At 49.5% G+C, this 21,806-nt stretch overlaps 4 protein-coding genes across 6 annotated transcripts; all 4 read right to left on the bottom strand.

The window, feature by feature from the left end:
- Positions 1-222: 222 nt before the first annotated feature.
- HYAL3 (hyaluronidase 3) lies at positions 223-8,084 on the bottom strand. Its single transcript, XM_069095658.1, has 4 exons — positions 7,999-8,084; positions 2,897-3,804; positions 2,698-2,787; positions 223-1,550 (listed from the first exon to the last, which is right to left on the bottom strand). Exons 2-4 carry the CDS (start codon positions 3,779-3,781, stop codon positions 1,269-1,271), a joined length of 1,257 nt encoding a protein of 418 aa, XP_068951759.1. The 5' UTR covers positions 3,782-3,804; positions 7,999-8,084; the 3' UTR covers positions 223-1,268.
- NAA80 (N-alpha-acetyltransferase 80, NatH catalytic subunit) lies at positions 4,133-8,127 on the bottom strand. Of its 2 annotated transcripts, XM_069095660.1 has the most exons (2): positions 7,999-8,127; positions 4,133-5,648 (listed from the first exon to the last, which is right to left on the bottom strand). In XM_069095660.1, the coding sequence occupies exon 2, from the start codon at positions 5,589-5,591 to the stop codon at positions 4,836-4,838; it is 756 nt and encodes a 251-aa protein (XP_068951761.1). In that variant the 5' UTR covers positions 5,592-5,648; positions 7,999-8,127; the 3' UTR covers positions 4,133-4,835. The 2 variants fall into 2 exon arrangements, with proteins under 2 accessions (XP_068951761.1, XP_068951760.1); XM_069095659.1 differs by lacking the exon at positions 7,999-8,127 and having other exon boundaries at positions 4,133-5,984.
- Positions 8,128-10,783: 2,656 nt separating this feature from the next.
- Positions 10,784-16,541, bottom strand: LOC138167061 (hyaluronidase-1-like). 2 transcript variants are annotated; one of them, XM_069095657.1, is made up of 4 exons: positions 16,240-16,541; positions 13,619-14,618; positions 12,895-12,984; positions 10,784-11,646 (listed from the first exon to the last, which is right to left on the bottom strand). In XM_069095657.1, exons 2-4 carry the CDS (start codon positions 14,522-14,524, stop codon positions 11,329-11,331), a joined length of 1,314 nt encoding a protein of 437 aa, XP_068951758.1. In that variant the 5' UTR covers positions 14,525-14,618; positions 16,240-16,541; the 3' UTR covers positions 10,784-11,328. The 2 variants fall into 2 exon arrangements, with proteins under 2 accessions (XP_068951758.1, XP_068951757.1); XM_069095656.1 differs by having other exon boundaries at positions 13,619-14,553; positions 16,240-16,538.
- A 479-nt stretch (positions 16,542-17,020) lies between these two features.
- On the bottom strand, positions 17,021-21,220 carry HYAL1 (hyaluronidase 1). Its single transcript, XM_069095655.1, has 3 exons — positions 20,199-21,220; positions 19,799-19,888; positions 17,021-18,173 (listed from the first exon to the last, which is right to left on the bottom strand). Exons 1-3 carry the CDS (start codon positions 21,105-21,107, stop codon positions 17,856-17,858), a joined length of 1,317 nt encoding a protein of 438 aa, XP_068951756.1. The 5' UTR covers positions 21,108-21,220; the 3' UTR covers positions 17,021-17,855.
- Between the last annotated feature and the right edge of the window lie 586 nt (positions 21,221-21,806).

The following is a 21,806-nucleotide window of genomic DNA, read 5'->3' as shown; positions in this document are numbered from 1 at the left end:
CCCGACGGCTCCCGCAGGCCTCCGGGGAGAGCCGAACCACAATCCCCAGGGGGATCCGCGCGACACCCTGCCTTCCCCCGCCCTCCCCAGCCCGCGAAGCAGCGGGGCATCTCGGGAAATGGAGTCCCGCCCTAGGGGAACTTAGAGACGTAAGGCGGTGTGTGCGAACTAAAAGGCCCACAATGCCCCGGTCCCAGCTCTAGGTTAACTCTTCAACTGCCTGGTGATGGGAGACACCACGCGTCTACGCTTTCATGGGCGCTCGCTTCTCTTGTTACTAAGAATAATCCTCAGTAATAGTAACTCTTACTATAGCGTTGTAAGGTTTGTAGAGCAGTTTCTCCACGACGATCCTATGAATTAGACGGTGCAAATATCGTTCATTCTCTTTATCACGCTAGTAAATCATGTTTGGGGTAGAGGGACAAAATCAGCCAGCACACGTGTAGAGCGGAGAGAAGTGATTTTATGGCCCCACCGAACTGTGGAATGAAAGCAGAGGTAAACAAAGACAAACCCTGTGACCCCCTCTCGAATCCGAGGTGGGCTAGCTCCCAGTGCATGGCCCTTGTGCCCACGTCCTTGAATCCAGGGCTGCAAGGTTCAAGGAATGTGACTCACGGCCATACGTTAAGATAACCAGGATGTAGCTGTTCTGTGGAAGTCAGCCAGAGCCAGAGACAAACCGAGAGCAAATATTACATTGGAACCACAAAGTTGAGTTTTTTAGGATTTACAGCTGTAAGGCACATTATAGCTCATTTGGTTCAATCCCCTCATTTTACAGTGTAACAGAAAAAAAAGGTTGGATTTGGAATCAGAGGACCTGTGTTCAAATTCTAACTGCAAAAATAGCTGTGGCTTTGGTCAAGTCCTTTCCCCTCTCTGGGCTTCAAGTCTCCTCATCTATAAAATTAAAGTTTTGATTTCTGAGGTACATACCAGCTCTAACTCCAATTCTCTTAAAAAAAAAAATCTGGAATATAAGGCACTGATAGAGGGGAATTTGTTCAGTTCCTAAATCCGGTGCTTTCGGGCACAGCAGAGGAATAGAGGGATACACTTCTAGGCCCTGTAACAGAAGAGGGAGTTTTAGGAAACAGGCAGGAAAAGGACCCCACAACCAGTCTCTTTGAAGTCAGGGAGAATGAAAGGCCAGTGGGAACCTTAGGGAAGCTCAGAAGACAAGGGCAGAGATATATAGATGGCGCATAGCTTTGTCCCCACAATCGGGAATCCTCAGGGGACAGGGCTCAAGGTTACACCCTTCATTCTGTGCCAGATTCTGGCACCTTGCAGGCAGCTCCTGCCCAGCCTGGGTAGCAGAGGCATCGGAAGTGGGTCCATTTGTCGGGGTCTTCCCTGCGGGTTCCCAGGGCACCTGCTGGTTCCAAGTGCAAGAAGACGTCATCATTGCTGGGCTCCCGTCGGGCACAGCGCCCATTGCCATGGCACAGCTGCTGGCTGCAGGCCTGGGCAGCCCTAGTCACATTGTTTAAGTAGGGGCCCAAGATAGCTGACAGGTAGCTCTGGAGAAGCCTGCACTGCTCCTGAGGATGGAAGATAAAGAGAAATCCTTCATCCTTCAGAGGAAAGGGAAAGAAGGAAACATCATCCCAAAGGGAACCGTATCTGGATGCCTGGGCCCAACTACCCCCCTCCTTCCCCTTGATCCATGGTCAGATATACTCCCTCCTAGAATCCTAGAATGGAAAGAAACAATGAAGCATCAAATATTGGAAGGGATCTTGGCGACCACTTAATTCAACTTTGGTGTTCTACAGAGGTGGAGAAAAGCAGGGAAAGGGAAACAAGCCAGCCAGTGTTACTGTTACAAGTATGAGGCTTAGAGTTCCTAGGTAGTGAGGCACAGAGGAAAGAGAATGTGATTTGGAGTCAAAGGACCTGAGTTCAAATTCCAGTTCCGCCACTCACAAGCTGGGTGACAGTCAGCAAGCCGCCATGTCTAGGCTTTTGTTTCCTCAGCTATAAACTGGAGGAATTATTGCTTCTAGCCCTAAATCCGGAGTTCTGTTGAGGCTGAGTGAAGTGAGCAGACCCAGGAGAACACTGTACACAGTAACAGCATTATGTGATGATCAGTGATGACAGACTTAGCTCTTCTCAGCAATATGATGATTCAAGACAATTCCAAGAGACTCGTGATGGAAAATACTAACCACATCCAGAGAAAGAACTATGGAGTCTGAATGCAGAACTTTTTTTTTCCTCATGGATTTTCCCTTTTGTCCTGATTCTTCTCTCACAACATGACTTAATGCGGAAATATGTTTAACATGATTGTACATGTATAACCTATGTCAGATTGCTTGCCATCTAGGGGAGGGGAGAGGGGAGGGAGGGAGAAAAATTTAGACCTCAAAATCTTATACAAATGAAATGTTGAAAACTACCTTTACATGTTATTGGAAAAAATAAAGTACTATTTACAAAATAAATAAATCTAGGGCTCTAGATCTAACCTCCAAGGCTAGGGCACTAAGAATATAAGTGGGAATTTTGAGTGGACACAGGGGCTGGAAGGAGAAGACTCACCTTACATGTTATTGGAAAAAATAAAGTACTATTTACAAAATAAATAAATCTAGGGCTCTAGATCTAACCTCCAAGGCTAGGGCACTAAGAATATAAGTGGGAATTTTGAGTGGACACAGGGGCTGGAAGGAGAAGACTCACCCCAGAACTGGAAAAAGAGAGGTCACCCCAGAGCACCACGCCTTCTACCCCTAGGGCCACGCTTACTCCAATGGTCTGAACCAGGTCATTCTGGGAAGGGAGAGAGGTTGTTCAGCCACCCTTGTCTCCCCCCATACCAGGGGCTGCAAAAGCTCCCTGAAGATCGGGACTGTGTCTTCCCCTCAGATCAAAGGCTCACCTGAGACAGAAACTGCCCAGAGCCCAGGTGAGTGAGGCGGGTGTAGGCCAGCACAGGCAGAGGATGTGGGTGCCCAAACTGTGCCACCCGAAAAGCCTCTTCCAGCCGGTGTCGTGTGTAGCTCTTTCGATAGATCTGGGGCAGACCAGGCGGGAGGTAGATGCTAGGGAAGAGGGCGCTAGAGGCCTCCCAGAGCCAGCGCAGTCGGTCATTGTAGGCCCTGTCTGCCATTTGGCACTTTCCGGTGTAATTGTGCCTGCCCCACCAGGGGCTTCGACAGAGAGGGAACCGATAGAAGCCCCACAGCCCCCTGGGACGAAGTGCTTGTGCCAGCTGCAGGGTGCCCTCCATCAGCGCCCGAGCTGCCCACTCAAAGGCAGCCCGAGCCTCTAAGCGCTGCTGCCTAGGAGGCAGATCCGGCCACTGCTGCTGGGCCCAGGCCCAAGATGCCTTTCGATAGATTCGGCGGGGTCCCCAGTTCCGGCTCCAGAGGGGGTGCCACTCTTCCCAGTCAAGCACAGCTAAGCCTCTAAAGCCCTTATGCATGAGGCCTGAGATCTGGCTGGTGACCAGGGCAAGGTGCCTGTGCAGGGGAACAGCCTGGGGGATACCTCCATGGTGGAGGACACCCCTGGGCCCCAGATAGGGGTAAAGGCCAAACTGGTTCTTGTAGAAGATGGTAATGTTCTGGCCACGGAAGTGCTGGGCCTGGTTGTGCACGATGCCAAAGGGCTCCAAGAGCAGGGACTGGCCAAAGTGAGTTTGGCATCGGGCTGTGGGCACATTCCACACTGCAGTGAAGGGGCGGCCCAGATGCCATGAGGTCGCCCACCCACCCACCAGGCATAGGGTGGTCCAGGCCACCAGATAGCAGCCCCCATTCATAGTTGGGCCCAGCAAGGAGAGACCTGTAGGGGAGAGAGGAAACTAGAGTGAGGGGCAGGAGTCTTGGTCATAAGGAAAGATTGGGTCCCTGACATCCTTCATTGAGTCACACAGGGCCTCCCCTGCCCGCATCCTCACTGATCTTCCCTTACATCCCTCTCATTGACCCTGTAGGCTCCTTTCAAGTCAGGAAGAGAGAAAAGTTAAACTTAGACTCCTGGGGAGGCGAGGGCCTAGTCTGAGGAAGAGGTGGGAAGGGAGAGTCCAGTGGGACTGAAGCCAGGAGAGATATTGTAAGAGGTTACACACCGCTGACCAAGGGGTGAAATAAACACAAAGGAGAGACCCTAGCCATGTGGTCCCCATGACGGGGCTGCTTTATTTAGTGCTGCTCACACAGAGCCCTGCTGCTTAAGAATTTAACAAATCCAGCCAACACTGTGTGCTATGAGCACCTACTATGTGCAGAGACCTTTGCCCATTGTTCAGATCCAACCCAGGCCCAGTCATTGAACTTAGGCTCTGTGAGGCAACTGACACAGTGTCTGAGTATGACAGAGTGCTGGATTTGGAAGAGAAGCCTGGGATGGAATCCCAGCTTTGCGGTTTTTCAGGTCTAATCTGCCACTCTAACATGAGGTTTCCTCTATTAGAAAATGGGAACAATAATACATATGTACAGCCCCTCCTTCAAGGAGACACTGTGAGAGAGGTGTCACAAAGTGCTACAGAACCCATGAGTATGCCATGATCATCTCCATGGCCTCTCATCCTCCTGTGCCTGTTGGGCATGTTTTTGGCACTCTGAGATTGGAACCCCCCCAACTCCTCCTTGCTCCTCCCAAAAGAAAGCTGGGACAAGACTAGGTGATGGTCCCATCTTCTGCCTTCACCAGCAGCCAGGCTGTCAGCACCCCCAAGGAAATGGGCTTCAGGCACTGCGAAGATTTCGGGGCAGCCTTCTCAATCATCTTTTCTGGCCATTTTTTGCAATCCTTCCCTGCACTCTCTCCTTCTTTCTGTCCTCAGTTGGAAGGCCAGGAGGCCAACTCTGTCAGATCTCCTTTGTCATCCAAAATATAGGACGGCCCCGGATGTCCCTGTATGGTGTCTCCACCAGGCTCTGCTGTGGGGAGCCTGTAGGAGAGAGAGCTGGAGGGCTGAGAAGGGGAGAAAGTAAAGGAGGAGGGGAGGGTGGTGCAGGGGGCAGATTGGGCCCAGGGCGGGAGTCAGAAGTAGAAGGTGTCCTAGCAGTCTTCCTGCAGGGCCTGGGGGCTTTAGGCTCCGGAGGGCTGGCAAGCTGGGAGAAGGCGTGGAAGATAGCTGCAGACCGAGGGCTACTGAAGGCCACACCCTGAACCGGCTTCCCAAGCTTGTAGCCCAGGTGGGCATAAAAATGCTGCTTGTCGTGTGTTGTCAGGTGGAGCTGATGAAAGCCCCGTGCCTTGGCAAAGGCCTCGGTGGCCTCCATGAGGCGTCGGCCAAACCCCTGACCCCGAAGAGCCCGAGCCACGACCACAGTTTCCACCAATAGGCTGTGCTCGTGGGCAGCGACTCTGGAGAGGCGGGAATGGCCCAGGACCGTGGGCAAGGCCCCAGGGGCAAGGGGTGGCCCCAGTAGGGCCAGGCATACGGGAAAGGAGTCTGAAGACTGGCCCAGAGAGTGCAGGCGTGATGCTCGACTCCGAGGCCACTCCTGGTTGATGAGGTCAGCACAGGCATCTAGGAGCTCTGGATGCAGGTGGGCTGGCTCCAGGGTCAGCCCATCGAAGCTGGGGCCTGAAGCCAAGGAAGACAAAGAGGCCATCATCCAGCTTCCAGTCAGGAGTTGCTGCTCGAAGTCTATGACCAACTCTCCATTCTCCTCCTGTGGAGTACCCAGAGCTGACATTTCACAAGAATCCCAGCAGGTCAGGGCTGGATGAGACCTCAATGAGAATGCCCTCTACAGCATACCAGACAAATGGTCACTCAGCTTCCACTAACTAGGAGAGACCAGTGATGACGGGGAGCTCACTACCTACCAGACAGCTCTCACTGTTAGGAAGTTACTAAATTATACCTAAGTCTGCATTTATGCCACTTAGTTCTGTTCTCTGGGGCTCTGAGAGCTTAATCCTTTTTCTGCTGGACAACCCTTCAGATACTTGAATATGGAGGTCATACTACCACTCCCTCCCTGATTCCCCAGTTCTCTGGTCCAGGCAAAACAATACCCCGCCCCCCCCCCCCAAACCTACCAATCCTTTTATGGCCTGGTCTCTATTGGGTCGCTGTCCTGGCTTTTTCTTTTTTTCTTTTTTCCAGTGTGAACTCAGTTCAGGGAGGAAAAATTCCTGTGAAATAAACACCAACCAGCCTCCTATAAACTCCTTAAAGATCCAAATCAAAGTTATTTTTGGATTATCTGTGGGTCTGGAATTATTTATGTTGCTCTGTCGGCTTTGTTAGAAGAGGAAACCCTTCTCCTAGAACAGCTGACAAAAGGTTACTGACAATAAGAACAGGTTCCCCAAGCCCTAAATAGAAATCCTCAAATCCCTCTTCCACCTCCACTTCGGCTCACAGGAAGGACTTGAGATCCAAGAATCTCAGGTCTCTGATGACCTCCACCAAGAGATCACCTGGGCCAGGGAAACTGAGGCTCCCAGAAAGGTGGAGGGTCAATATGAAGGGGAGAGAGATCAGGTAGTTAGGAAGGTCAGAGCCCCCAGGGCTGATGGGGGAGAGAAATAGAGGCCTGGGCCCTCTCCCTCCTGAGGGGCTCCAAATGGCTCATCTCTGGGCTGACTTCTGCTTTTCACCAGGGGATTGCAGAGCTGCACAGATAAGGACTCCCCGCTTCCTCCCCACACAGACTAGGTCCCAACGGCTAGCCTTCACCCCTTCTCCATCAGGGTCTCCCAAACCATGATCTCCCTCACTCTCAAAGTCTGGGAGACAGGTATCTGGACAGCAAAATGTTGTGTCTCTGTTTGGGGAGGGAAAGAGAATCAATCTCTCTGGCTTCTGCCCAGTCTAGAAATCTACATCCCAGGAGGGAGATGGCTGATATGGGAACTCCCATGGGTAAGGTCGGTCCAGACTCCTCATCAAACCACTATGGACCAGTGATGACTCCAGCCTCAGAACCACTGAACATTGGAGATGGAAGGGATTCTAAAAATTGGCCCAACCAACACTCCCATTTTATAGATGGGGAAAGGGAGACCCAGAGGATTCTAGAAAATCAGTCAGGCCAACTTTCCCATTTACAGATGGGGAAACTGAGGCCCAGAGAGGTGAAGGAACTTAACTGGGTTAACACATGAACCACCAGTTCATAGCAATGATAAGACCTCAAACCAGGCCCTCCAGACTCCTAGCTCAGGACTCTTTCCACAATGTACCACTACTGTGCCCTTCTCTGCTCCCCCATCATCCTTTTTAAATACTTATCCTCTTTCCAGAGATGGAGTCAAAGAAGCCAAGGGAGGGAGGGGACCCAGGATGAAGGAAAAGGACCCACCTTTCGTTGCTGCCTTCAGGGAACGGTGCCTGCTCCTCTGCTCAGTCTGAACCCCTTCTTGAAGAAGGAAGCTTCAGCTGTTTCCTGTCCCCACAGGGATGGGGGTAACCCAGGCACACTTAACCCCTGCTGTGCTGGGGGTGGAGGTGGGGGTTTTAAGAAGCTAGTATCCCTAGCCAGCTCCCACCTGATTCTCCCTGTTCTTCCCCCCTCCCTTAAATGTCCCTATCAAGACCAAGACAAGACCGGGGAGGGCGAAAGTGGTGTTGGTTTCCCCATTTTTCTATTCCTGGGGGTTGATGGAATGCTCCCAGGACTTTCTTCCCTGTGACTAGGGCTCAGTACCTCCTCAAATCCTTCTAAGCCTCAGTTTTCCCTTTCATAAAATTTCCCTGAAGGAAAGAAGGCGCATTGACCAGACGGTGCCTGCAAGGAAGCTCCCAGGACCCCTCTAACAAAGAGGGGGTGCCCTTGGGGGTCTAAGGCAAGACTCTGCAGACAGACATCGGGCGGGACGGCAGACAGACGGACACGCGGGGAGGGCGGGTGGAGGGACACAGGGGGAGGACTGCGGGAGAGAGGACACATGGACACAGGACGGGGAGGCCACCCAGCCGGACACATGGACACGGCGGGCAAATGGACACAGCGGTAGGGCCGCGAGGCCAGGTCGGGTGGGAGAGGAGAGGGGGCGGGGCGTGATACTGACATGCTGCCTCCGGGCTCCGGCTTTCCCTCGGCGAAGGTTGCTTCCCGGCCCAGGCTCCACGCTTTCCCCCTTCCTGCAGCCCCGCGCTCACCACCCAGCGGTGAGGAGGTCGCACAGCAGCAGCTGCCGGTCAGCGCACCATGGGGAGTCTGTCCCGGCCCCTCAGGCCCCCAGCCAATTGGGCACCGGGGCGGGGCAATTCACGCGGCAGTGCCCGGTCTGGAGTGTGCGCACGTGTGTGTGCGCGTGCCCTGCATCAGCGTGTGCGCCTGTGCATGTGTGTGCGTGCTCTGCATGAGTGTGCGTGTGACTGTGCATGCCTGTGTTTGGCACTCAGTGCAAAATGTTAGTGAACAGCGTTGTTCACTTTATCTGGTGAGAAAGCCCCCTGACCACCACCCTGTGTTTGTGTGTACCCGACCCTGGGTCTGCACGACAGCGTCAATGACAGTGCTAGCAGGTGCTTACCTGGGGCTGGGTCTAGGAAAACCCAAGGGGCTCAAAAAATATTCATACCCATTTAAAAAAATCCCTCCTTATGAATAAATTTATGTTTATTATAACTCATAGGTTGTGGCTGTGATTGTGGTTTGTCCTTCATTCTGAAAGAGGACCGTGACCTCAGGGAGATAATGACATGACCTGCAATTGACTTTGATTTGAGTGAGGGAGGGCTGTGCAGTCACCAGCCTCACTCTCTCCTCCAGAGCCATCTGGGACTAGTGGCCAGATATCCATCAGGACGATTGGAGATGGCCCAGGATGCAGAGAGAGACCTTGGTCTTTTTAAGCTAAGGTCTTTTCAAGTTCTCACTTTGAATGAGACAACACCCATTCAGTGAATAGGCTTCTTTGGTGGTGGTAGTCCTACATTCACCAAGAAGACCAAAATGACATTGCTATGCTAGTCAAGTTTCGGTGTCTCTGACTGTGGCTGATCAGACTAATTTGAGCTCAGAATGCTCTACCACAGGTTGGGGCACAAATAGTCCATGTGAACATTTGGGGTGAACACTCCTAATTTGTGCTTCCTGAGTTTCCTTTGAGCTGTTTCAATTCTGCTTTGCTGCCAGAGCATAGCACCTTCTCTGATGTGAGTACTCCATGGTGAGCAGTCCTGTGCCACTGTCTCCCATATCACACAATCAATTCCAAAGTTGAGAGACCTTGTGAATGTCCTAATATCACTTCTTTTGGCCACCATGTGAATTGCGTGAGTTCTTCATAAAATAGTCTCTTTAAGAAGTGAGTCAAGGCTGGACAGCTAGGTGGTGCAGTGAGTAAAGTACCAGCTCGGAGTTAGGAGGATCCGAGTTTGGTTCCCGCCCCAGACACTTCACACACACACACACACACACACACACACACACACACACACACACACACACACACACACACACACAAACACCCAGGGAAACTTTGGCCAGGTTACTTAACCCCAATGCCCTCCAAAAAGGCAAAAAAAAAAAAAAGAGTTAAGGGATGAACCCTTTAATTAAAAAAAAAAAAATCAAACTTGGAGGGAAAGACCATCAGGGTTACTGGCCAAAAGAAAGTTACTGTTTACATTTGCTGAGCCAAGAGTGTCCAAAAAAATAACCATTAAAAGTGTTGCTTGGAAAGGGACCTCTCCAAAAGATAGGATCCAATCCAAAAGATCCAGAGTGAATTGGGTTTAAGGCTTGGTCTTTGAGAAAGAAATCTAGCTAGTAAACCCCAAGTTAATAAGTAGCTTTTGACCATCAAAATTTACCCCCTCTGATGCTACCTGTGTGACCTTGAGAAAGTCACAATTCCTGTGAGCCTTGGTTTCCTCATCTATAAAATAAGGGGGTTGAACCAGATGACTTCTAAGGTCTCTTTCAACTTGTATACATATGATCTGTGACATATGCTCATCTATGGATATATGTTTTTAAATTTTTCAACTGAACCTGTGATCTCATTGGTGCCAGTAAGGAAATTCCCTCTACCAGTGTGGATGAACAACTACTCCCAATCAGGCTGAGAGAGTTCCCTGAGGCATTGAGATGTTTAGTGACTTTCCTAGGGTCACAATAATCAACAGATGTCAGAGGGGGATCTTGAAAGAGGGTTTCTTAACTCCAAGGCCAGCTTTCAATGCCACAAGTCTTCATGCCTTTCATTGTAAATTTATACACTAATCAGAATAATACTGCTTGGTCCTGAAGAAGAGATGAAAACAAAAACCAAAACCTCCCTTCCTTCTTTGCAGAAGAGGGGGACTGTGGTAGTATATGCTATTAGAATGGGTGAGGCAGTGTGGTATGGTGGAGAGTCATAAAACCTGGGGTTCAAATTTCACCCTAGATTTTATTACTCTTGTGAATTTGAGCAAATAACTTAATTTCTTTTTTTCTCACACATAAAATAAAATAGTCTGCAAATCTTCAAGTTATAGGAACATCAGCTATTATCAAGATACACATGTATACTGAGCAAGACCCAGGCAAGGAAGGGACCAGTATTGTAAAAATTAAGCTCTGAGCCCTTGCTGGAATTGGAGTCAGGCTGTATATTGACTGACTGCCTGTCTTCTCTGGATTTGCAGTCAGAGACACCCCCCCCCAACACACACACACCTGGAGCTCTGAATTTGCTGACAATTAAAGAAAGCCACGTGGAAGGGAAAGGGAGCTTAGTTTCTAAAGGTCAATATCTTCACTTAACATTTCTTTACTACTATCCTCATCATTATTATTGAAAAAATCATTCTCATCTTGTTCAATGAAGTTCAGACAGAAATGGTCCTTGGACAGGTTGCTAAGCTTCAACTGATCATTTCTTTTTAATATTCACCAAAGCATTGCACAGCTGTATAAAATTATTGGTTTTTGTCATTGAAGGCAAGTATTTGGATACGAGTACAGTGGCCCCTGACGATGGTCAGCTCTCCCTTCTTGCCTCTTATCCCAGTGGGAAAGACTGACCCAGGGACCAACCATCATGAAGTATGAGAAACAAACTTTCCCCTCAATGTGATTTGTAAGAATTGTGTTCCTTGGAATAACACTGTTCTGATTTCTATAGTGGTATATAAAGCACTTTCCTTCTAACAACCCAATAAGGTTCTCTTATCTCCCTTTGACCGAGGAGGACCCCAGGATTCAGACAGATGGATTAAGTTGTCCAAGGTCACACAGCTAATATATTGCAGAGTGATGATCATTGAAGGGTGGGAGGCGGTGACAGGGTAGTTTTAGGGAGGAAGCTGTCTCCCAACAGACCAGGCCTGCAGAGAATAAGAGGATCAGAGACCCCTTCAGCTGTTCCCTTGCTCCTACCCAAGGCTGTGTTTCTTCAGAGGAGTCAGGGGCTGCCCTGGTGCTCACAGTGTTTCCCAGCCCAGCCTGTATAGCAGCGACACCTAAATTCTGTTTTCATCTTGGCCAGTGATTCCTGTGCCAAGTAACCTTGAAGTTTCAAATGCCCACTGTCTGGCTGGTGATGAATAGAGAAGCTGGCTGGGTTGAGGAAAAGGAAGGCTTGGGGGTGCTGTTGGTGGCGGGCACATTTGCCATGGCCTGAGCACAGCACCTCACTGCAGAGGTAGGCGATGCTGGTTACATTCAGGATGAAGGGGCCCAGGGTGGTGTCCACATAGTCCTTAAGGGCCTGGCAGGATTCCTGGGGGAACAAAGCAGGCAGCCTTAGTACCAGACTTACCCAGACACCCCCAGGATCATCTTCCATGCTAGCTTTGCCTGGGCACACCCAGAATATCAGGAAGGATCAGGACAGCCTCATCTGGACATCCCTAGGAACAGGCCAAGTTGGCTCTGCCTGACTTAAGGAAGGCTCAGGGACAGCCTCACCCCTTCAGGGTAATCTTAGGGGTAGGGAAATCTCAGGAAGAGGGAGGCAGAGATGCCTGAGTCTGTGGACCTTCTGCCATCCCCCACCCCTACCCCACTGGTCTCCAGGTGCTAGTTGTGCCCTGCACATAAAGGTGTCTTCTTCTTTCCACTAGGATTGTAAGAACTCATTCAGAGGAACCTGACCTTTCAGCCTGGGTTCTCTTATTCTAAGGAGGGCTTCATAATGGGCATCTCTGTAGTTTTCTTTCTCTATTTTGACTCCCTGGTTTAGATATAAATATTACATTTGTATCATAAAAGAAACGTTAGCAGGACCCCTTCTTTTCATTTCTTTTCCCTTTTTTTGGAGGCAGTCAGGGTGAATTGACTTGCCCAGGGATACATAGCTAGGAAATGACCTCTTCTTTTCCTATTTATTTTTCCATACAGCTTTTGTAGTATTGGAATTAACTGTTTTTTAAATGTTTGATAGCATTTGCTTGTAAATCGATCTAGTGCTGGGTTTTTTTCCTGTGGGAGTTAATTTTTGACTTGTTCAATTTCTTTTTCTGATACTGAGCTATTTAAGTCTTCCATTTTTTGTTCTGTTAATCTGGGCATTTGATATTTTTGTAAATATTCATCTATTTAATTTAGATCATCAGTTTTATAACCATATAATTGGACATAATTTCTAATTATCTCTTTTATTTCTTCTTCATTGGTTATGAATTTATCTTTCTTCATTTTTGACACCGGTAATTTGGTTTTCTACTTTTTAAAAATCAAATTAGCTTAATAGTTTATCTATTTTTATTTGGGTTTTTTAAGCCGCTAGTTATATTTATTAATTTAATGGGTTCTTTGGCTTTTGATTTTGTTCATCTCTTCCTTGAGTTCTAGGATTTCTGTTTTGATATTTAATTGGGATTTTTTACTTTGTTGGTTTTCCAGGGATTTTTTTAGTTGTGTGCCCAACTTGGTCATGTTCTCTTTCTCTCTTTTATAACGTGCATCTCTGCTATCACATTGTCCACATCTGACACTGAGCCCTTGGGCCTCTCCCAGGCCCACTTACCTTGGTGTGTTCATGGTCTTCACTCATCCATACCACAATTCCATCTGTACCCTGGGCCAAACTCTCCCCAATGGTATTCTCCAGCTCCTCCTGGGGGATGAAGGAATGTAGAAAAGTGAAGAAATGCCTTTGTGATTGTATTAACATCTGCCCCTCCCCCAATTCATGAAGGGACAAAGGGACATGCCATTCTCCTCATACCTGGAGAGACTACACCTAACAGCAGAGCAAGGGTTTATAATATTTTGAATTACCTCTGTTTTTAAGGTTTACAAAGTGCTTTCTTTTGAATCTCCCCTGTATATACTGCAAGGACTATCATGCTCATTTAGCAGGTGAGTAAACTATGAAGTTCTGACCAGTCAAATGATCTGTCCAAGGTCACAGTTAGCAAGTGTCAGAGGCAGGATTCAAAAGCAGGGCTCCTGACTCCTAATCAAGCACTTTCGACTATACCATGATGCTTCACTGGAACAGTGACCTGCCCACCAATGAGTATGTCAGGTGTCAGGAGAGTGATCTCCCACAGATTGGGAAAGGGGAGCCCAATTCCTTGAAATTTGGTCTGACGGCAAAAGCAAAGTTCATTCCCAGAAGCCTCAAGGTAGGAATGGGCTGCTCTGAGGAGGTCCTGGGACTAGCTTGGGGCTCAGGGTATGGGCTCTGGGCTTGTTAACAGGAAACTGAAACTTAGGAGGGGAGGGGAACAGAGGAAAGTGCTCACCAAGGGCAGAAAATGATCTGTATTATCATAAAAGATCTGTACGTAGGGCAAGATGGGCCGGCCAGGATTCCGGGTACTCCCTTCCACTCTGAAGGCTTCTTGCAGCCTCCCATGGACAAACAGCAGGGACTTCCCTGTTTCAGCCAGCTGCAGGTGAAGGTAGATGCTGGGGTAGAGGGCTCGGCTCTGCTCCCACATCCACAACAACTGGTCATTCAGGAGTTGGATCTCCTTAGAGCATGCTCCTGTGTAGTTGGGGTTCTGAAAGTTGTAATTGTAACAGTCTGGGAAACCATAGTAGCCCCAGAGTCCCCTGGGCCGCAGGAACTTTCCCAGCTGTAAGGTGCCAACCATCCATTCCCTGGCTGCCTCCTCAAATTGTTTCTTAGCCACCTCCTCTATCTGGGATGGGTGCCAGTCTGGGTGCTTGTCTCTCACCAGGTCTAGAGAATGCTCCTGGTATATTTTCTTTGAGTCCCAGTTAGTGGCCCAAATAGGGCGCCATTCTTCCCAGTCGATGACCACAACTCCCTTGAAGTCAGGCTCAGGCAAAGTGGCCAGGATGTCTTTATAGGACTTGATCAGATGGGCCCAGAAACTGGCATTCTGAGGCAGGCCCCCATTGATGGGCTGCCCAGCAGGTGTGTACCATGGGTAAATACCCAGCTTAGTGCTATAGAAGATGGTCACATTTGGTCCCTTGAAGACCTGATCTGGATTGGTTATCACATGGAAGGCATCCAGGCTGATGTTCACCTGAAATTTCTGTTGGCACAAATAGGTGTTGGCATTCCAGATGGCAACAAAGGGGGTGTTGGGAAGCACAGGTCCTCCTAAGCTCTGGCTCAGGTCTAGAAGGATCAGCAAAAGGGCACAGATGAAAACCATGAAGTCTCCTGGAGCCATGATGCATGGTGGAAGCAGCAGATCACATTCTGTTGTGGCAGGAGAGTGGCTGGTGAGTTGGTTTCAACATCTGCTTTCAGACTCTGCTGACAAGCTTACACATACACACACAAACACACACAACCAGACGACTCTCAGGTTAAACATTCCCTAGTTTAGAGGCTGGATTCCCTGGCATCAGACACCATGGCAAGGTCAGCAGGTTACTCAGGGAGCCCCCAGATTGAACAGTTACTAGAACACAATTTATGAAGGGAACTCTGAGATTAGGCAGTAACTAGAATGGGCAACCCACTAATACCATATCTGCCTACCAACCCCTCAGTGAGATGTTCCTATGCCTAGAAAAGGAGAAGGGGCAAACAAAATGTCACAGAGTCAGGCCATTTGGAGAGTAGAGAAAGATGGGATCTGCCCTGACCTTGGTCCTGACCTTGTTTTGACTGGTAAAAGAGCATAGGGACAGAGAGAGGGGAAGGAGGAGAACAAGAGGAAAGAGTATAGTCAGGGAGACAGAACAATGAGGTCAGGATAATGGGGACTGGGGAACAGGGGGATAGAAGAATGGGGTCAAAGAACAAGAAGATAAGGAGACATGAATAAAGGAATGAGGGGACAGTAGGAAAAAAGACCTGAATTCAAATACAGCTTCAGATTCTTAATAGCTGTGTGACCCTGGGCAAGTCATATAATCCTGTTTGCCTCAGTTTCCTTATCTGTAAAATAAGCTGGAGAAGAAAATGGCAAATCACTCTAGTATCTTTGCCAAGAGAACCCCAAATGGGATCATAAAGAGTTGGACAAGATTGAACAATAATTTTAAAAAGCCCTAGTATAGGGGCGGTCAGGTGGCTCAGTGAGTAAGAGCACTGGCCCCCGAGTCGGGATGACCTGGGATCGAATCCGGGCTCAGATACCACCACACCCAGAAATAACTGGCCTTGTAACCTTGAGTAAGTTACTTAACCCCAATTGCTTTAAAAAAAAAAAAAAAGTATGTGCCAGGCATTGTGCTAAGGGTTTAGGACACAAAGAAAGACAAAAACTAGGTCACTGCCCTTGAGTTCATATTCTGATGTGGGAGATAACATATCAACAACCAGGAAGGTTCAGGATATTGACAGAAAATGGAAGGTAATCAATGATGGAAGGCATTAGCAAGTGGGGTGGGAAGTGTGGGTGAGACCAGCAGGGACCTGAGCTGAATTTAAAGGAAGCCAGGAGTCAAGTAAGAGAAGGAATGGCATTCCAGACATGGGGGATGGCCATTACAAAGGCACAGAGATGGGAGATGGAGTATGTGAGGAACAGTAATCAGCTGAACTGCAGAATTCGTGGAGGGGAATAAAATGTAAGAAGACTGGAAAAGGGGTCAGGTTATGAAGGGACCAGCAAAGGGCTGACTATTTGATCCTGGGAATCATTACTGAGTGGGGGTGGGGGTGAGATGGTTAGACCTGTGCTGTAGGAAAAAAAAGAATGGGGATCAGAGAATAAGAAAGTGATGGTCAGGCAGGCCTGAGGAGAGGGAAGGGGGACAGAAAGATAAGGGAGAATACAGGAAGATGCTGGGATAGGGCATTGAAGCGGCAGGCTAAAATGATGGGACTGGGAGATAGGGGAATAGGGCAGAGACTTTGGGGCTGGGGAAATAGAAGAATAAGGCTGGAGAGAGGAGGTAGGACAGGACAACGAACTGTGACCTGAAAACTTACCGCCCGGACCAGGATGCCCCAATCGTCATCTCTGTAGGGGCTGCAGCCTCCGGGTGGAAGAAGTTACTGAATCCTGCACTTCTGGAAAGAGAGCTTTGGCGGTTAGTCCCTGCAGGGAGCTGCTCTTTCTCGGGCCCTGACTCTAAAGCGTTATACCTCCCACTTCCACACCAGTGCCACCACCCACGCAAATGGCCAATACTCCCTGCCCCGAGGCCGAACTGGAAGCCCAGACAGCCGGGTGACGCTGATATGGGAGCAGAGGACTTCAGGCCCCTCCCCCTGGCCTGAGGAGGGAGGCCCAGAGCTGCCCTCCTCCCCGTTGGGGCGGCCAGCACACAGCCCTGTTTCCAACGCGGGAGAGGGGTGCTCAGGGCTGCCCTCCTCCCCCCTGGGGAGGCCACAACACAGCCCTGCTTCCAATGGGGAGGAGAGGGGTGCTCAGGGCTGCCCTCCCCCCCCCTGGGGAGGCCACAACACAGCCCTGCTTCCAATGGGGAGGAGAGGGGTCCGGAGCTGCCTTCCTCCCTCTGGGGCGGCCAGCACACAGCACTGCTTCCAGTGTGGGGGAGGGGTGCTTAGAGCTGCCCTTAGCCCCACCTGGGGCGGCCAGCACACCGCACGCAGGGAGATAGAATCTCCTTGTCCTGGTGGGAAAGGTGAGGAGGAGAGGCAGACTGGGTCTGATTCCTCCTCTGATTTATCCATCTGTTCCACCCAGGACTCTAGAGCTTGAGGCAGCAGCTACCACTCCAAGGCAAAGAAAGTCCTTGTCCTTCGAATCATTAGCTTTATTATGACTGGGAGCACAAAGCGGTGGAGAGAAAAACCGGAAGGAGTAAGGGGGGGGGGTAGATGTAGTAGATGGGGGACACCCCCTACTCCCAGGTTGGATCTGTGAGTATGACTGTACCGTGTGTCACTGACTCAGTGGGTGACTGTCCCTGTCCGACAAAGGAGGTGTGGGGGAAGCTCCAGGGTTTTCCAACTGAAAAGAATTCTGGATGGAGAGGCCTAGTATCTAGCACTGATTCTCCAGGAGCTTACCGTATGACCTTGAACAAGTCCCCTGCCTCTGCTGGTACAGTACTCCTCTAAGGACCACCCGGCCCCCAGTTCTGCCTTCTTTGCCTCCTTGTGGCTGTTGGCATGCATGTGCATACGTGAGTATGTTACAAGTAATGTGAGTATTTCTGGATGCTTTTACACAGCAGTGACCAGATAGATTATTTGGTTGGGTTCTGATTAACATTATATGTGGATTCATTCATTCAGCAAATGCAGTATTTACTGAACTTCCTACTGTGTCCAGTTCTGAAATAAACGCTAGGGGAGAGACTTGGAAGGCTTCTTGGCTTTACCTCTGGGAAAGTCCTGGTCCATGTTTATCTACATTTCTGGATGAGAATGATTGCAAGCTCTGAGAGGGCAGGGACTCTTGCCTTTGTCTAGCATCCCTGCCATATATAAATACTTGATTGATTGACTATTAATGTTTGCATTTCTGACTGGGTAGGTGGGATCTCCTATGTCTATATGATTGTAACTCCATGTGTCAGTGACTTGAGCTAACCTGGCTGATGCCAGTTTCTACACTAGGGGAAGGGAGTGGTCACTCAGTGACCATCCTGGTGCTCACATTGCTCTCCATCCCAGCCTGAGTAGCACTGGCACTCAAACTGGGTTGCCATCTTGACTCTGGCTTCCTTTGTCAAGAAGCCCTCTACCCCCAGGTGCCCACTGACTGCCTGACGCCGGATGGAGAAGTTGGATGGGCTGAGGAAGAGGAAGGCGTTGGGGTGGTCTGGGCGGCGGGCACAGCGCCCATGCCCTGAGCACAGAGCCTGGCTACAGAGGCGGGTACTGCTGGTCACATTCAGGATGAAGGGGCCCAGAGTGGTGTCCATGTAGTTCTTGATAGCCTGGCAGGATTTCTGTGGACAAAAAGAGGGCTGCCTCAATACCAAGCTTGACTGGGTAGGCCTAGAGGCATTAGGAGCCACAGTGCCAGCCTTGGCTACTTGCCCCCAGGGCTGTCAGGAAGTCTCAGAAGATACCTTTAGGGACTTTGGGGAATCTTTGTAGAACTGGAACTTATTTTAGGCCCCTTCTTAAAGGGAAGTGAGAAAGTTGATTCATTGAGGACCCCTACTCTATTCCAATAAGTATCAATCACTTTCATATGATTCTGTAGAGGTAGTTGTGTATGTCTGGCCCCAGAGCTGTGAGCTGCAGACTGTAAGTTCACATGCTTAATCATAGGAAGTTAAATAGAGGACCTCCACCCTTGTTTTTCCTTATCACAGTGACCAAGTCCAGTGTGGCAGAAGTGACACGGAAAGTCCCCCCATTTATTTTTGTACCTCTGAACCATTCTGTCTTGTCAAACATGAGCAGGTGACCATCTTAAGACCCTCAGTCAGTGAAGATGCTCCATGCTTCACCCAATCTGTGACCCCTCTGCTAATACGTCATTTTGGGCCCTCAAGAGCCATAAGATTCTGTCATGCTTCTTTGCATATTTGGGCAAGAATAAGCAATGTATTAATCCATACTTTGTGTACATCACATAGGAATATAGTTTCTCCTAGAAGGGCCTTCCTTATAATAGGCCTCAGACTTTAATGTTCATCCCTTGTCTATCAGCTGCTCAGCTCACTTGCATAACCATAAGAATGCTGACAAAGATATCTCCATCCATCAAATGCCATGACCAAACCAAGCATGGGTGGTAGCTGGCATGGTATGGAAAGTCTCCCAATATATTCTTGGAACATATGTGTAGCTCCTGCCTGACCTAAGGAGAAGCCTATCCATCCTGTGACCACCTAGTCAGTGGAGACATTTCCTGCTTTGCCCAGCCTGTGACCCTACTGAGATATTGTTTTGTTTATTTTAGCCCAATCATCATAGGTCAACCAATGGAATTATTCTGTATTTGGTATAGCTGTTCTTGAATGTTTAGTTATCTAGCCTTTTATATAAAAATAGAGCTCTGGAAGGAGGGGGCATCTCAGATCGTGAGAAAGATCTGAGGTCCACTTCATCAGAGGGGACCATGGACCTTTAATAAAGTGCCATTGACTCAGAGCTCTGCCTCAGTCTCTCTTATTGTAGGTTGAATAATTTTTAACTCCACAGAAGGGAACAGCCAGGGCCTGAGTCTGTAGTCAGGCTTACCCTCCCCAGATCTCTTTCCCTCTTTTTCTTCCTTTAATACTCCTTTTAACCCCCCAAGTCACCAGTGCCCTCCTGAAACTTGAGAAAAGTATTCAGCCTGAATTATTGGGGGTTGAGTATCAACCATGAATCTCGAAGACTGGAGCTCTTATGGAGGAACATCAGCCATCTGTGACAGGCTGATGGAGGGCACGCTCACAAACACAAACACACAGTCTCCCTGGCTGCCCAGTCCTCACAGTGACCCAGTGATTTGGGGAAGAGTCAGAGGTGCCATCTTGCTTTCTCAGATGCTTCCACTGACCCTCCCTGTAGATACCAGCCCCCCAGGCCTTGCCCACTCCCCCAAGGGGTCTCTCAAACCTCAGGCCTTCCTTACTTTGCTGTTGGTGTTCCCCCAGCTGACCCACAGCACAATTCCATCTGCTCCCTGGGCTGCACTCTCTCCAATGCTCTGCTCCAGGTCCTCCTGCAGAGAACAAACCCATTGCTGGGGGATTATAGAGTCAATGGGGGGGGGGGGGGGGAGGGGGGAAGCAGAGCTTCCATGACTGCTCCTTGAGTCCTGGGTGAAATTAGCAGATCACACCAGCATTACTTACTGGGCTTCATGGGGATGAGAGGGTAATGAACCGAAGCTAGCATTCCCTAGCATCTCAGCCCAATGCTGGGGTTCCCTCTCAATGAAGGTGGGGCTCAGAGGCCCCTATACCAGGCCCCAGGTTCTAGCCTTATATGGATGGATTGGCTGGCTAGGGGGGAGTTGTAGAAATTCTTACCAAAGGAAGAAAGTGATCTGTGGTCTCGTAAAATATCTGAGCATATGGCAGGATGTGTCGACCAGGACTGTGGGTGTTGTCCGCCACCCGGAAGGCCTCTCGAAGCCTTGAGCGGACATAAAGCAGGCTACGCCCCTTGCCTGCCAGCTCTGGGGACAGGTAGATGCTGGGGTAGAGGGCACGGCTCTCCTCCCACAGCCATTGCAGTAGGTCATTCTGGTACTCAATCCCTGGGGGACATTGGCCCGTGTAGTTGGGGCTCTGGAAGTCATAGTTGTAGCAGTCAGGGAAACCGTAGTAGCCCCAGAGTCCCTCAGGCTGCAAGGACTCCCCCAACTTCAAGGTATCCAGCATCCAGGCCTTGGCTGCCCCCTCAAACTGCTCTATAGCCTGACTTTCCACCCACCAAGAATACCAGTCTGGGTGCTTCTCTCTTATCATTTCCCGAGAGCATTCTCGATAAATGTTCTTGGAGCCCCCATTTCGAGCCCACAGTGGGCTCCACGACTCCCAATCGATGACCGCCAGGCCTTGGAAGTCTGGTTTGGGCGAAGAAGCCAAGATGTCCTGATGAGCTTTGGCCAGATGGGCAGAGAGACTGGCATTCTGTGGCAGGCCTCCATTAACAGGCTGCCCTTCAGATGTATATGAGGGGTAAAGGCCCAGCTGGGTGCTGTAGAAGATGGTCATGTTTGGCCCCTTGAAGACCTGGCCTGGGTTGGCCACGATATGGAAGGTGTTCAGGTCAATGCTGACTTGAAATTGTGTCTGGCAGATATCAGTGGCAGCATTCCAAATGGCAGCAAAGGGGACATCAGGGACCACAGGATCCACCACGCTCTGGCCTCGAGTGGGTAGATACAGCAGGAGAGCACATACAGATGGTAGCCCCACCGAGCTCAGGGCCATGGTGCCCAGTGGGAGCAATACCCCTGGCTAGCTGGGAGGACAGGTTTAGCAGGCACTCAGCTTGGTTCTCCAGTCTCTGCTTTGTTTCAAAAGACAACTGGTTTTATGCAGCACCTTCAAGGGACAGCCCATTCTTACTCACTTCCCTCCCATTCCACACCCACCCCATCAAGGCCAACACTGCCCTGAAAAATGCATATCCCAGATTGCTATTCTTGTCATGTGACCTGATATCTCCCCCAACCTCAGTCTTTACTTCCTCCCTGCTAGCTTTCAAGTTCAGCAAAAGAGAACCAGCTGGTACAGAGTGGGCTTTCTGGGCACAGGGGAGCCCCTGAAGTCCTGCCTGGCCTTTCATCAATCAGAGCATGAGATTTATAGTAGGGAGAGAAAGGGACCATAGAAACCATTTATCCAAAAATTTTAAACTTTTTTTATTTAATGGATCTCTTGGGCAGTATCTAGTGAGGATCATAGACCACTCTCAGAATCATGTTTTTAAATTCATAATATATAAAATACACATGATTACAAAGAAAATCAGGGCAGAGCTAGGTGGTTAAGTGGCTACAGTCCCAGCCCTGAAGTCAGAAGGATCTGAATTCAAATGTGACCTTAGACACTTACCAGCTGTGTGACCCTGGGCAAGTCCCTTAACCCCATTGCCTCCAACAAAACAACAACAACAAAACGGAAACC

The sequence above is a fragment of the Petaurus breviceps genome, unplaced genomic scaffold, assembly GCF_028583685.1.
Source record: "Petaurus breviceps papuanus isolate PSGF00001 unplaced genomic scaffold, PetGlider_PUasm1.0 227, whole genome shotgun sequence".
In the NCBI taxonomy this organism is placed as follows: Eukaryota; Metazoa; Chordata; class Mammalia; order Diprotodontia; family Petauridae; genus Petaurus; species Petaurus breviceps.
Note: the sequence above shows the minus strand (reverse complement) of the source record. Positions and strands in the feature narration are given on the sequence as shown.

Excerpts from the sequence above, each read along its gene's own strand:
- HYAL3 (XM_069095658.1), bottom strand. The coding sequence starts at position 3,781 with ATGAATGGGGGCTGCTATCTGGTGGCCTGGACCACCCTATGCCTGGTG. Across the intron at positions 2,788-2,896 it reads CTGGGCAGTTTCTGTCTCAG|AATGACCTGGTTCAGACCAT; the intron begins GTGAGCCTTTGA and ends CTCCCTTCCCAG. Across the intron at positions 1,551-2,697 it reads TCTCTTTTTCCAGTTCTGGG|GAGCAGTGCAGGCTTCTCCA; the intron begins GTGAGTCTTCTC and ends TTCCATCCTCAG.
- NAA80 (XM_069095659.1), bottom strand. The coding sequence starts at position 5,672 with ATGTCAGCTCTGGGTACTCCACAGGAGGAGAATGGAGAGTTGGTCATA.
- LOC138167061 (XM_069095657.1), bottom strand. The coding sequence starts at position 14,524 with ATGGCTCCAGGAGACTTCATGGTTTTCATCTGTGCCCTTTTGCTGATC. Across the intron at positions 12,985-13,618 it reads CAGATCATTTTCTGCCCTTG|GAGGAGCTGGAGAATACCAT; the intron begins GTGAGCACTTTC and ends TTCATCCCCCAG. Across the intron at positions 11,647-12,894 it reads AAGACCATGAACACACCAAG|GAATCCTGCCAGGCCCTTAA; the intron begins GTAAGTGGGCCT and ends TTGTTCCCCCAG.
- HYAL1 (XM_069095655.1), bottom strand. The coding sequence starts at position 21,107 with ATGGCCCTGAGCTCGGTGGGGCTACCATCTGTATGTGCTCTCCTGCTG. Across the intron at positions 19,889-20,198 it reads CAGATCACTTTCTTCCTTTG|GAGGACCTGGAGCAGAGCAT; the intron begins GTAAGAATTTCT and ends TGTTCTCTGCAG. Across the intron at positions 18,174-19,798 it reads GGGGGAACACCAACAGCAAA|AAATCCTGCCAGGCTATCAA; the intron begins GTAAGGAAGGCC and ends TTTTGTCCACAG.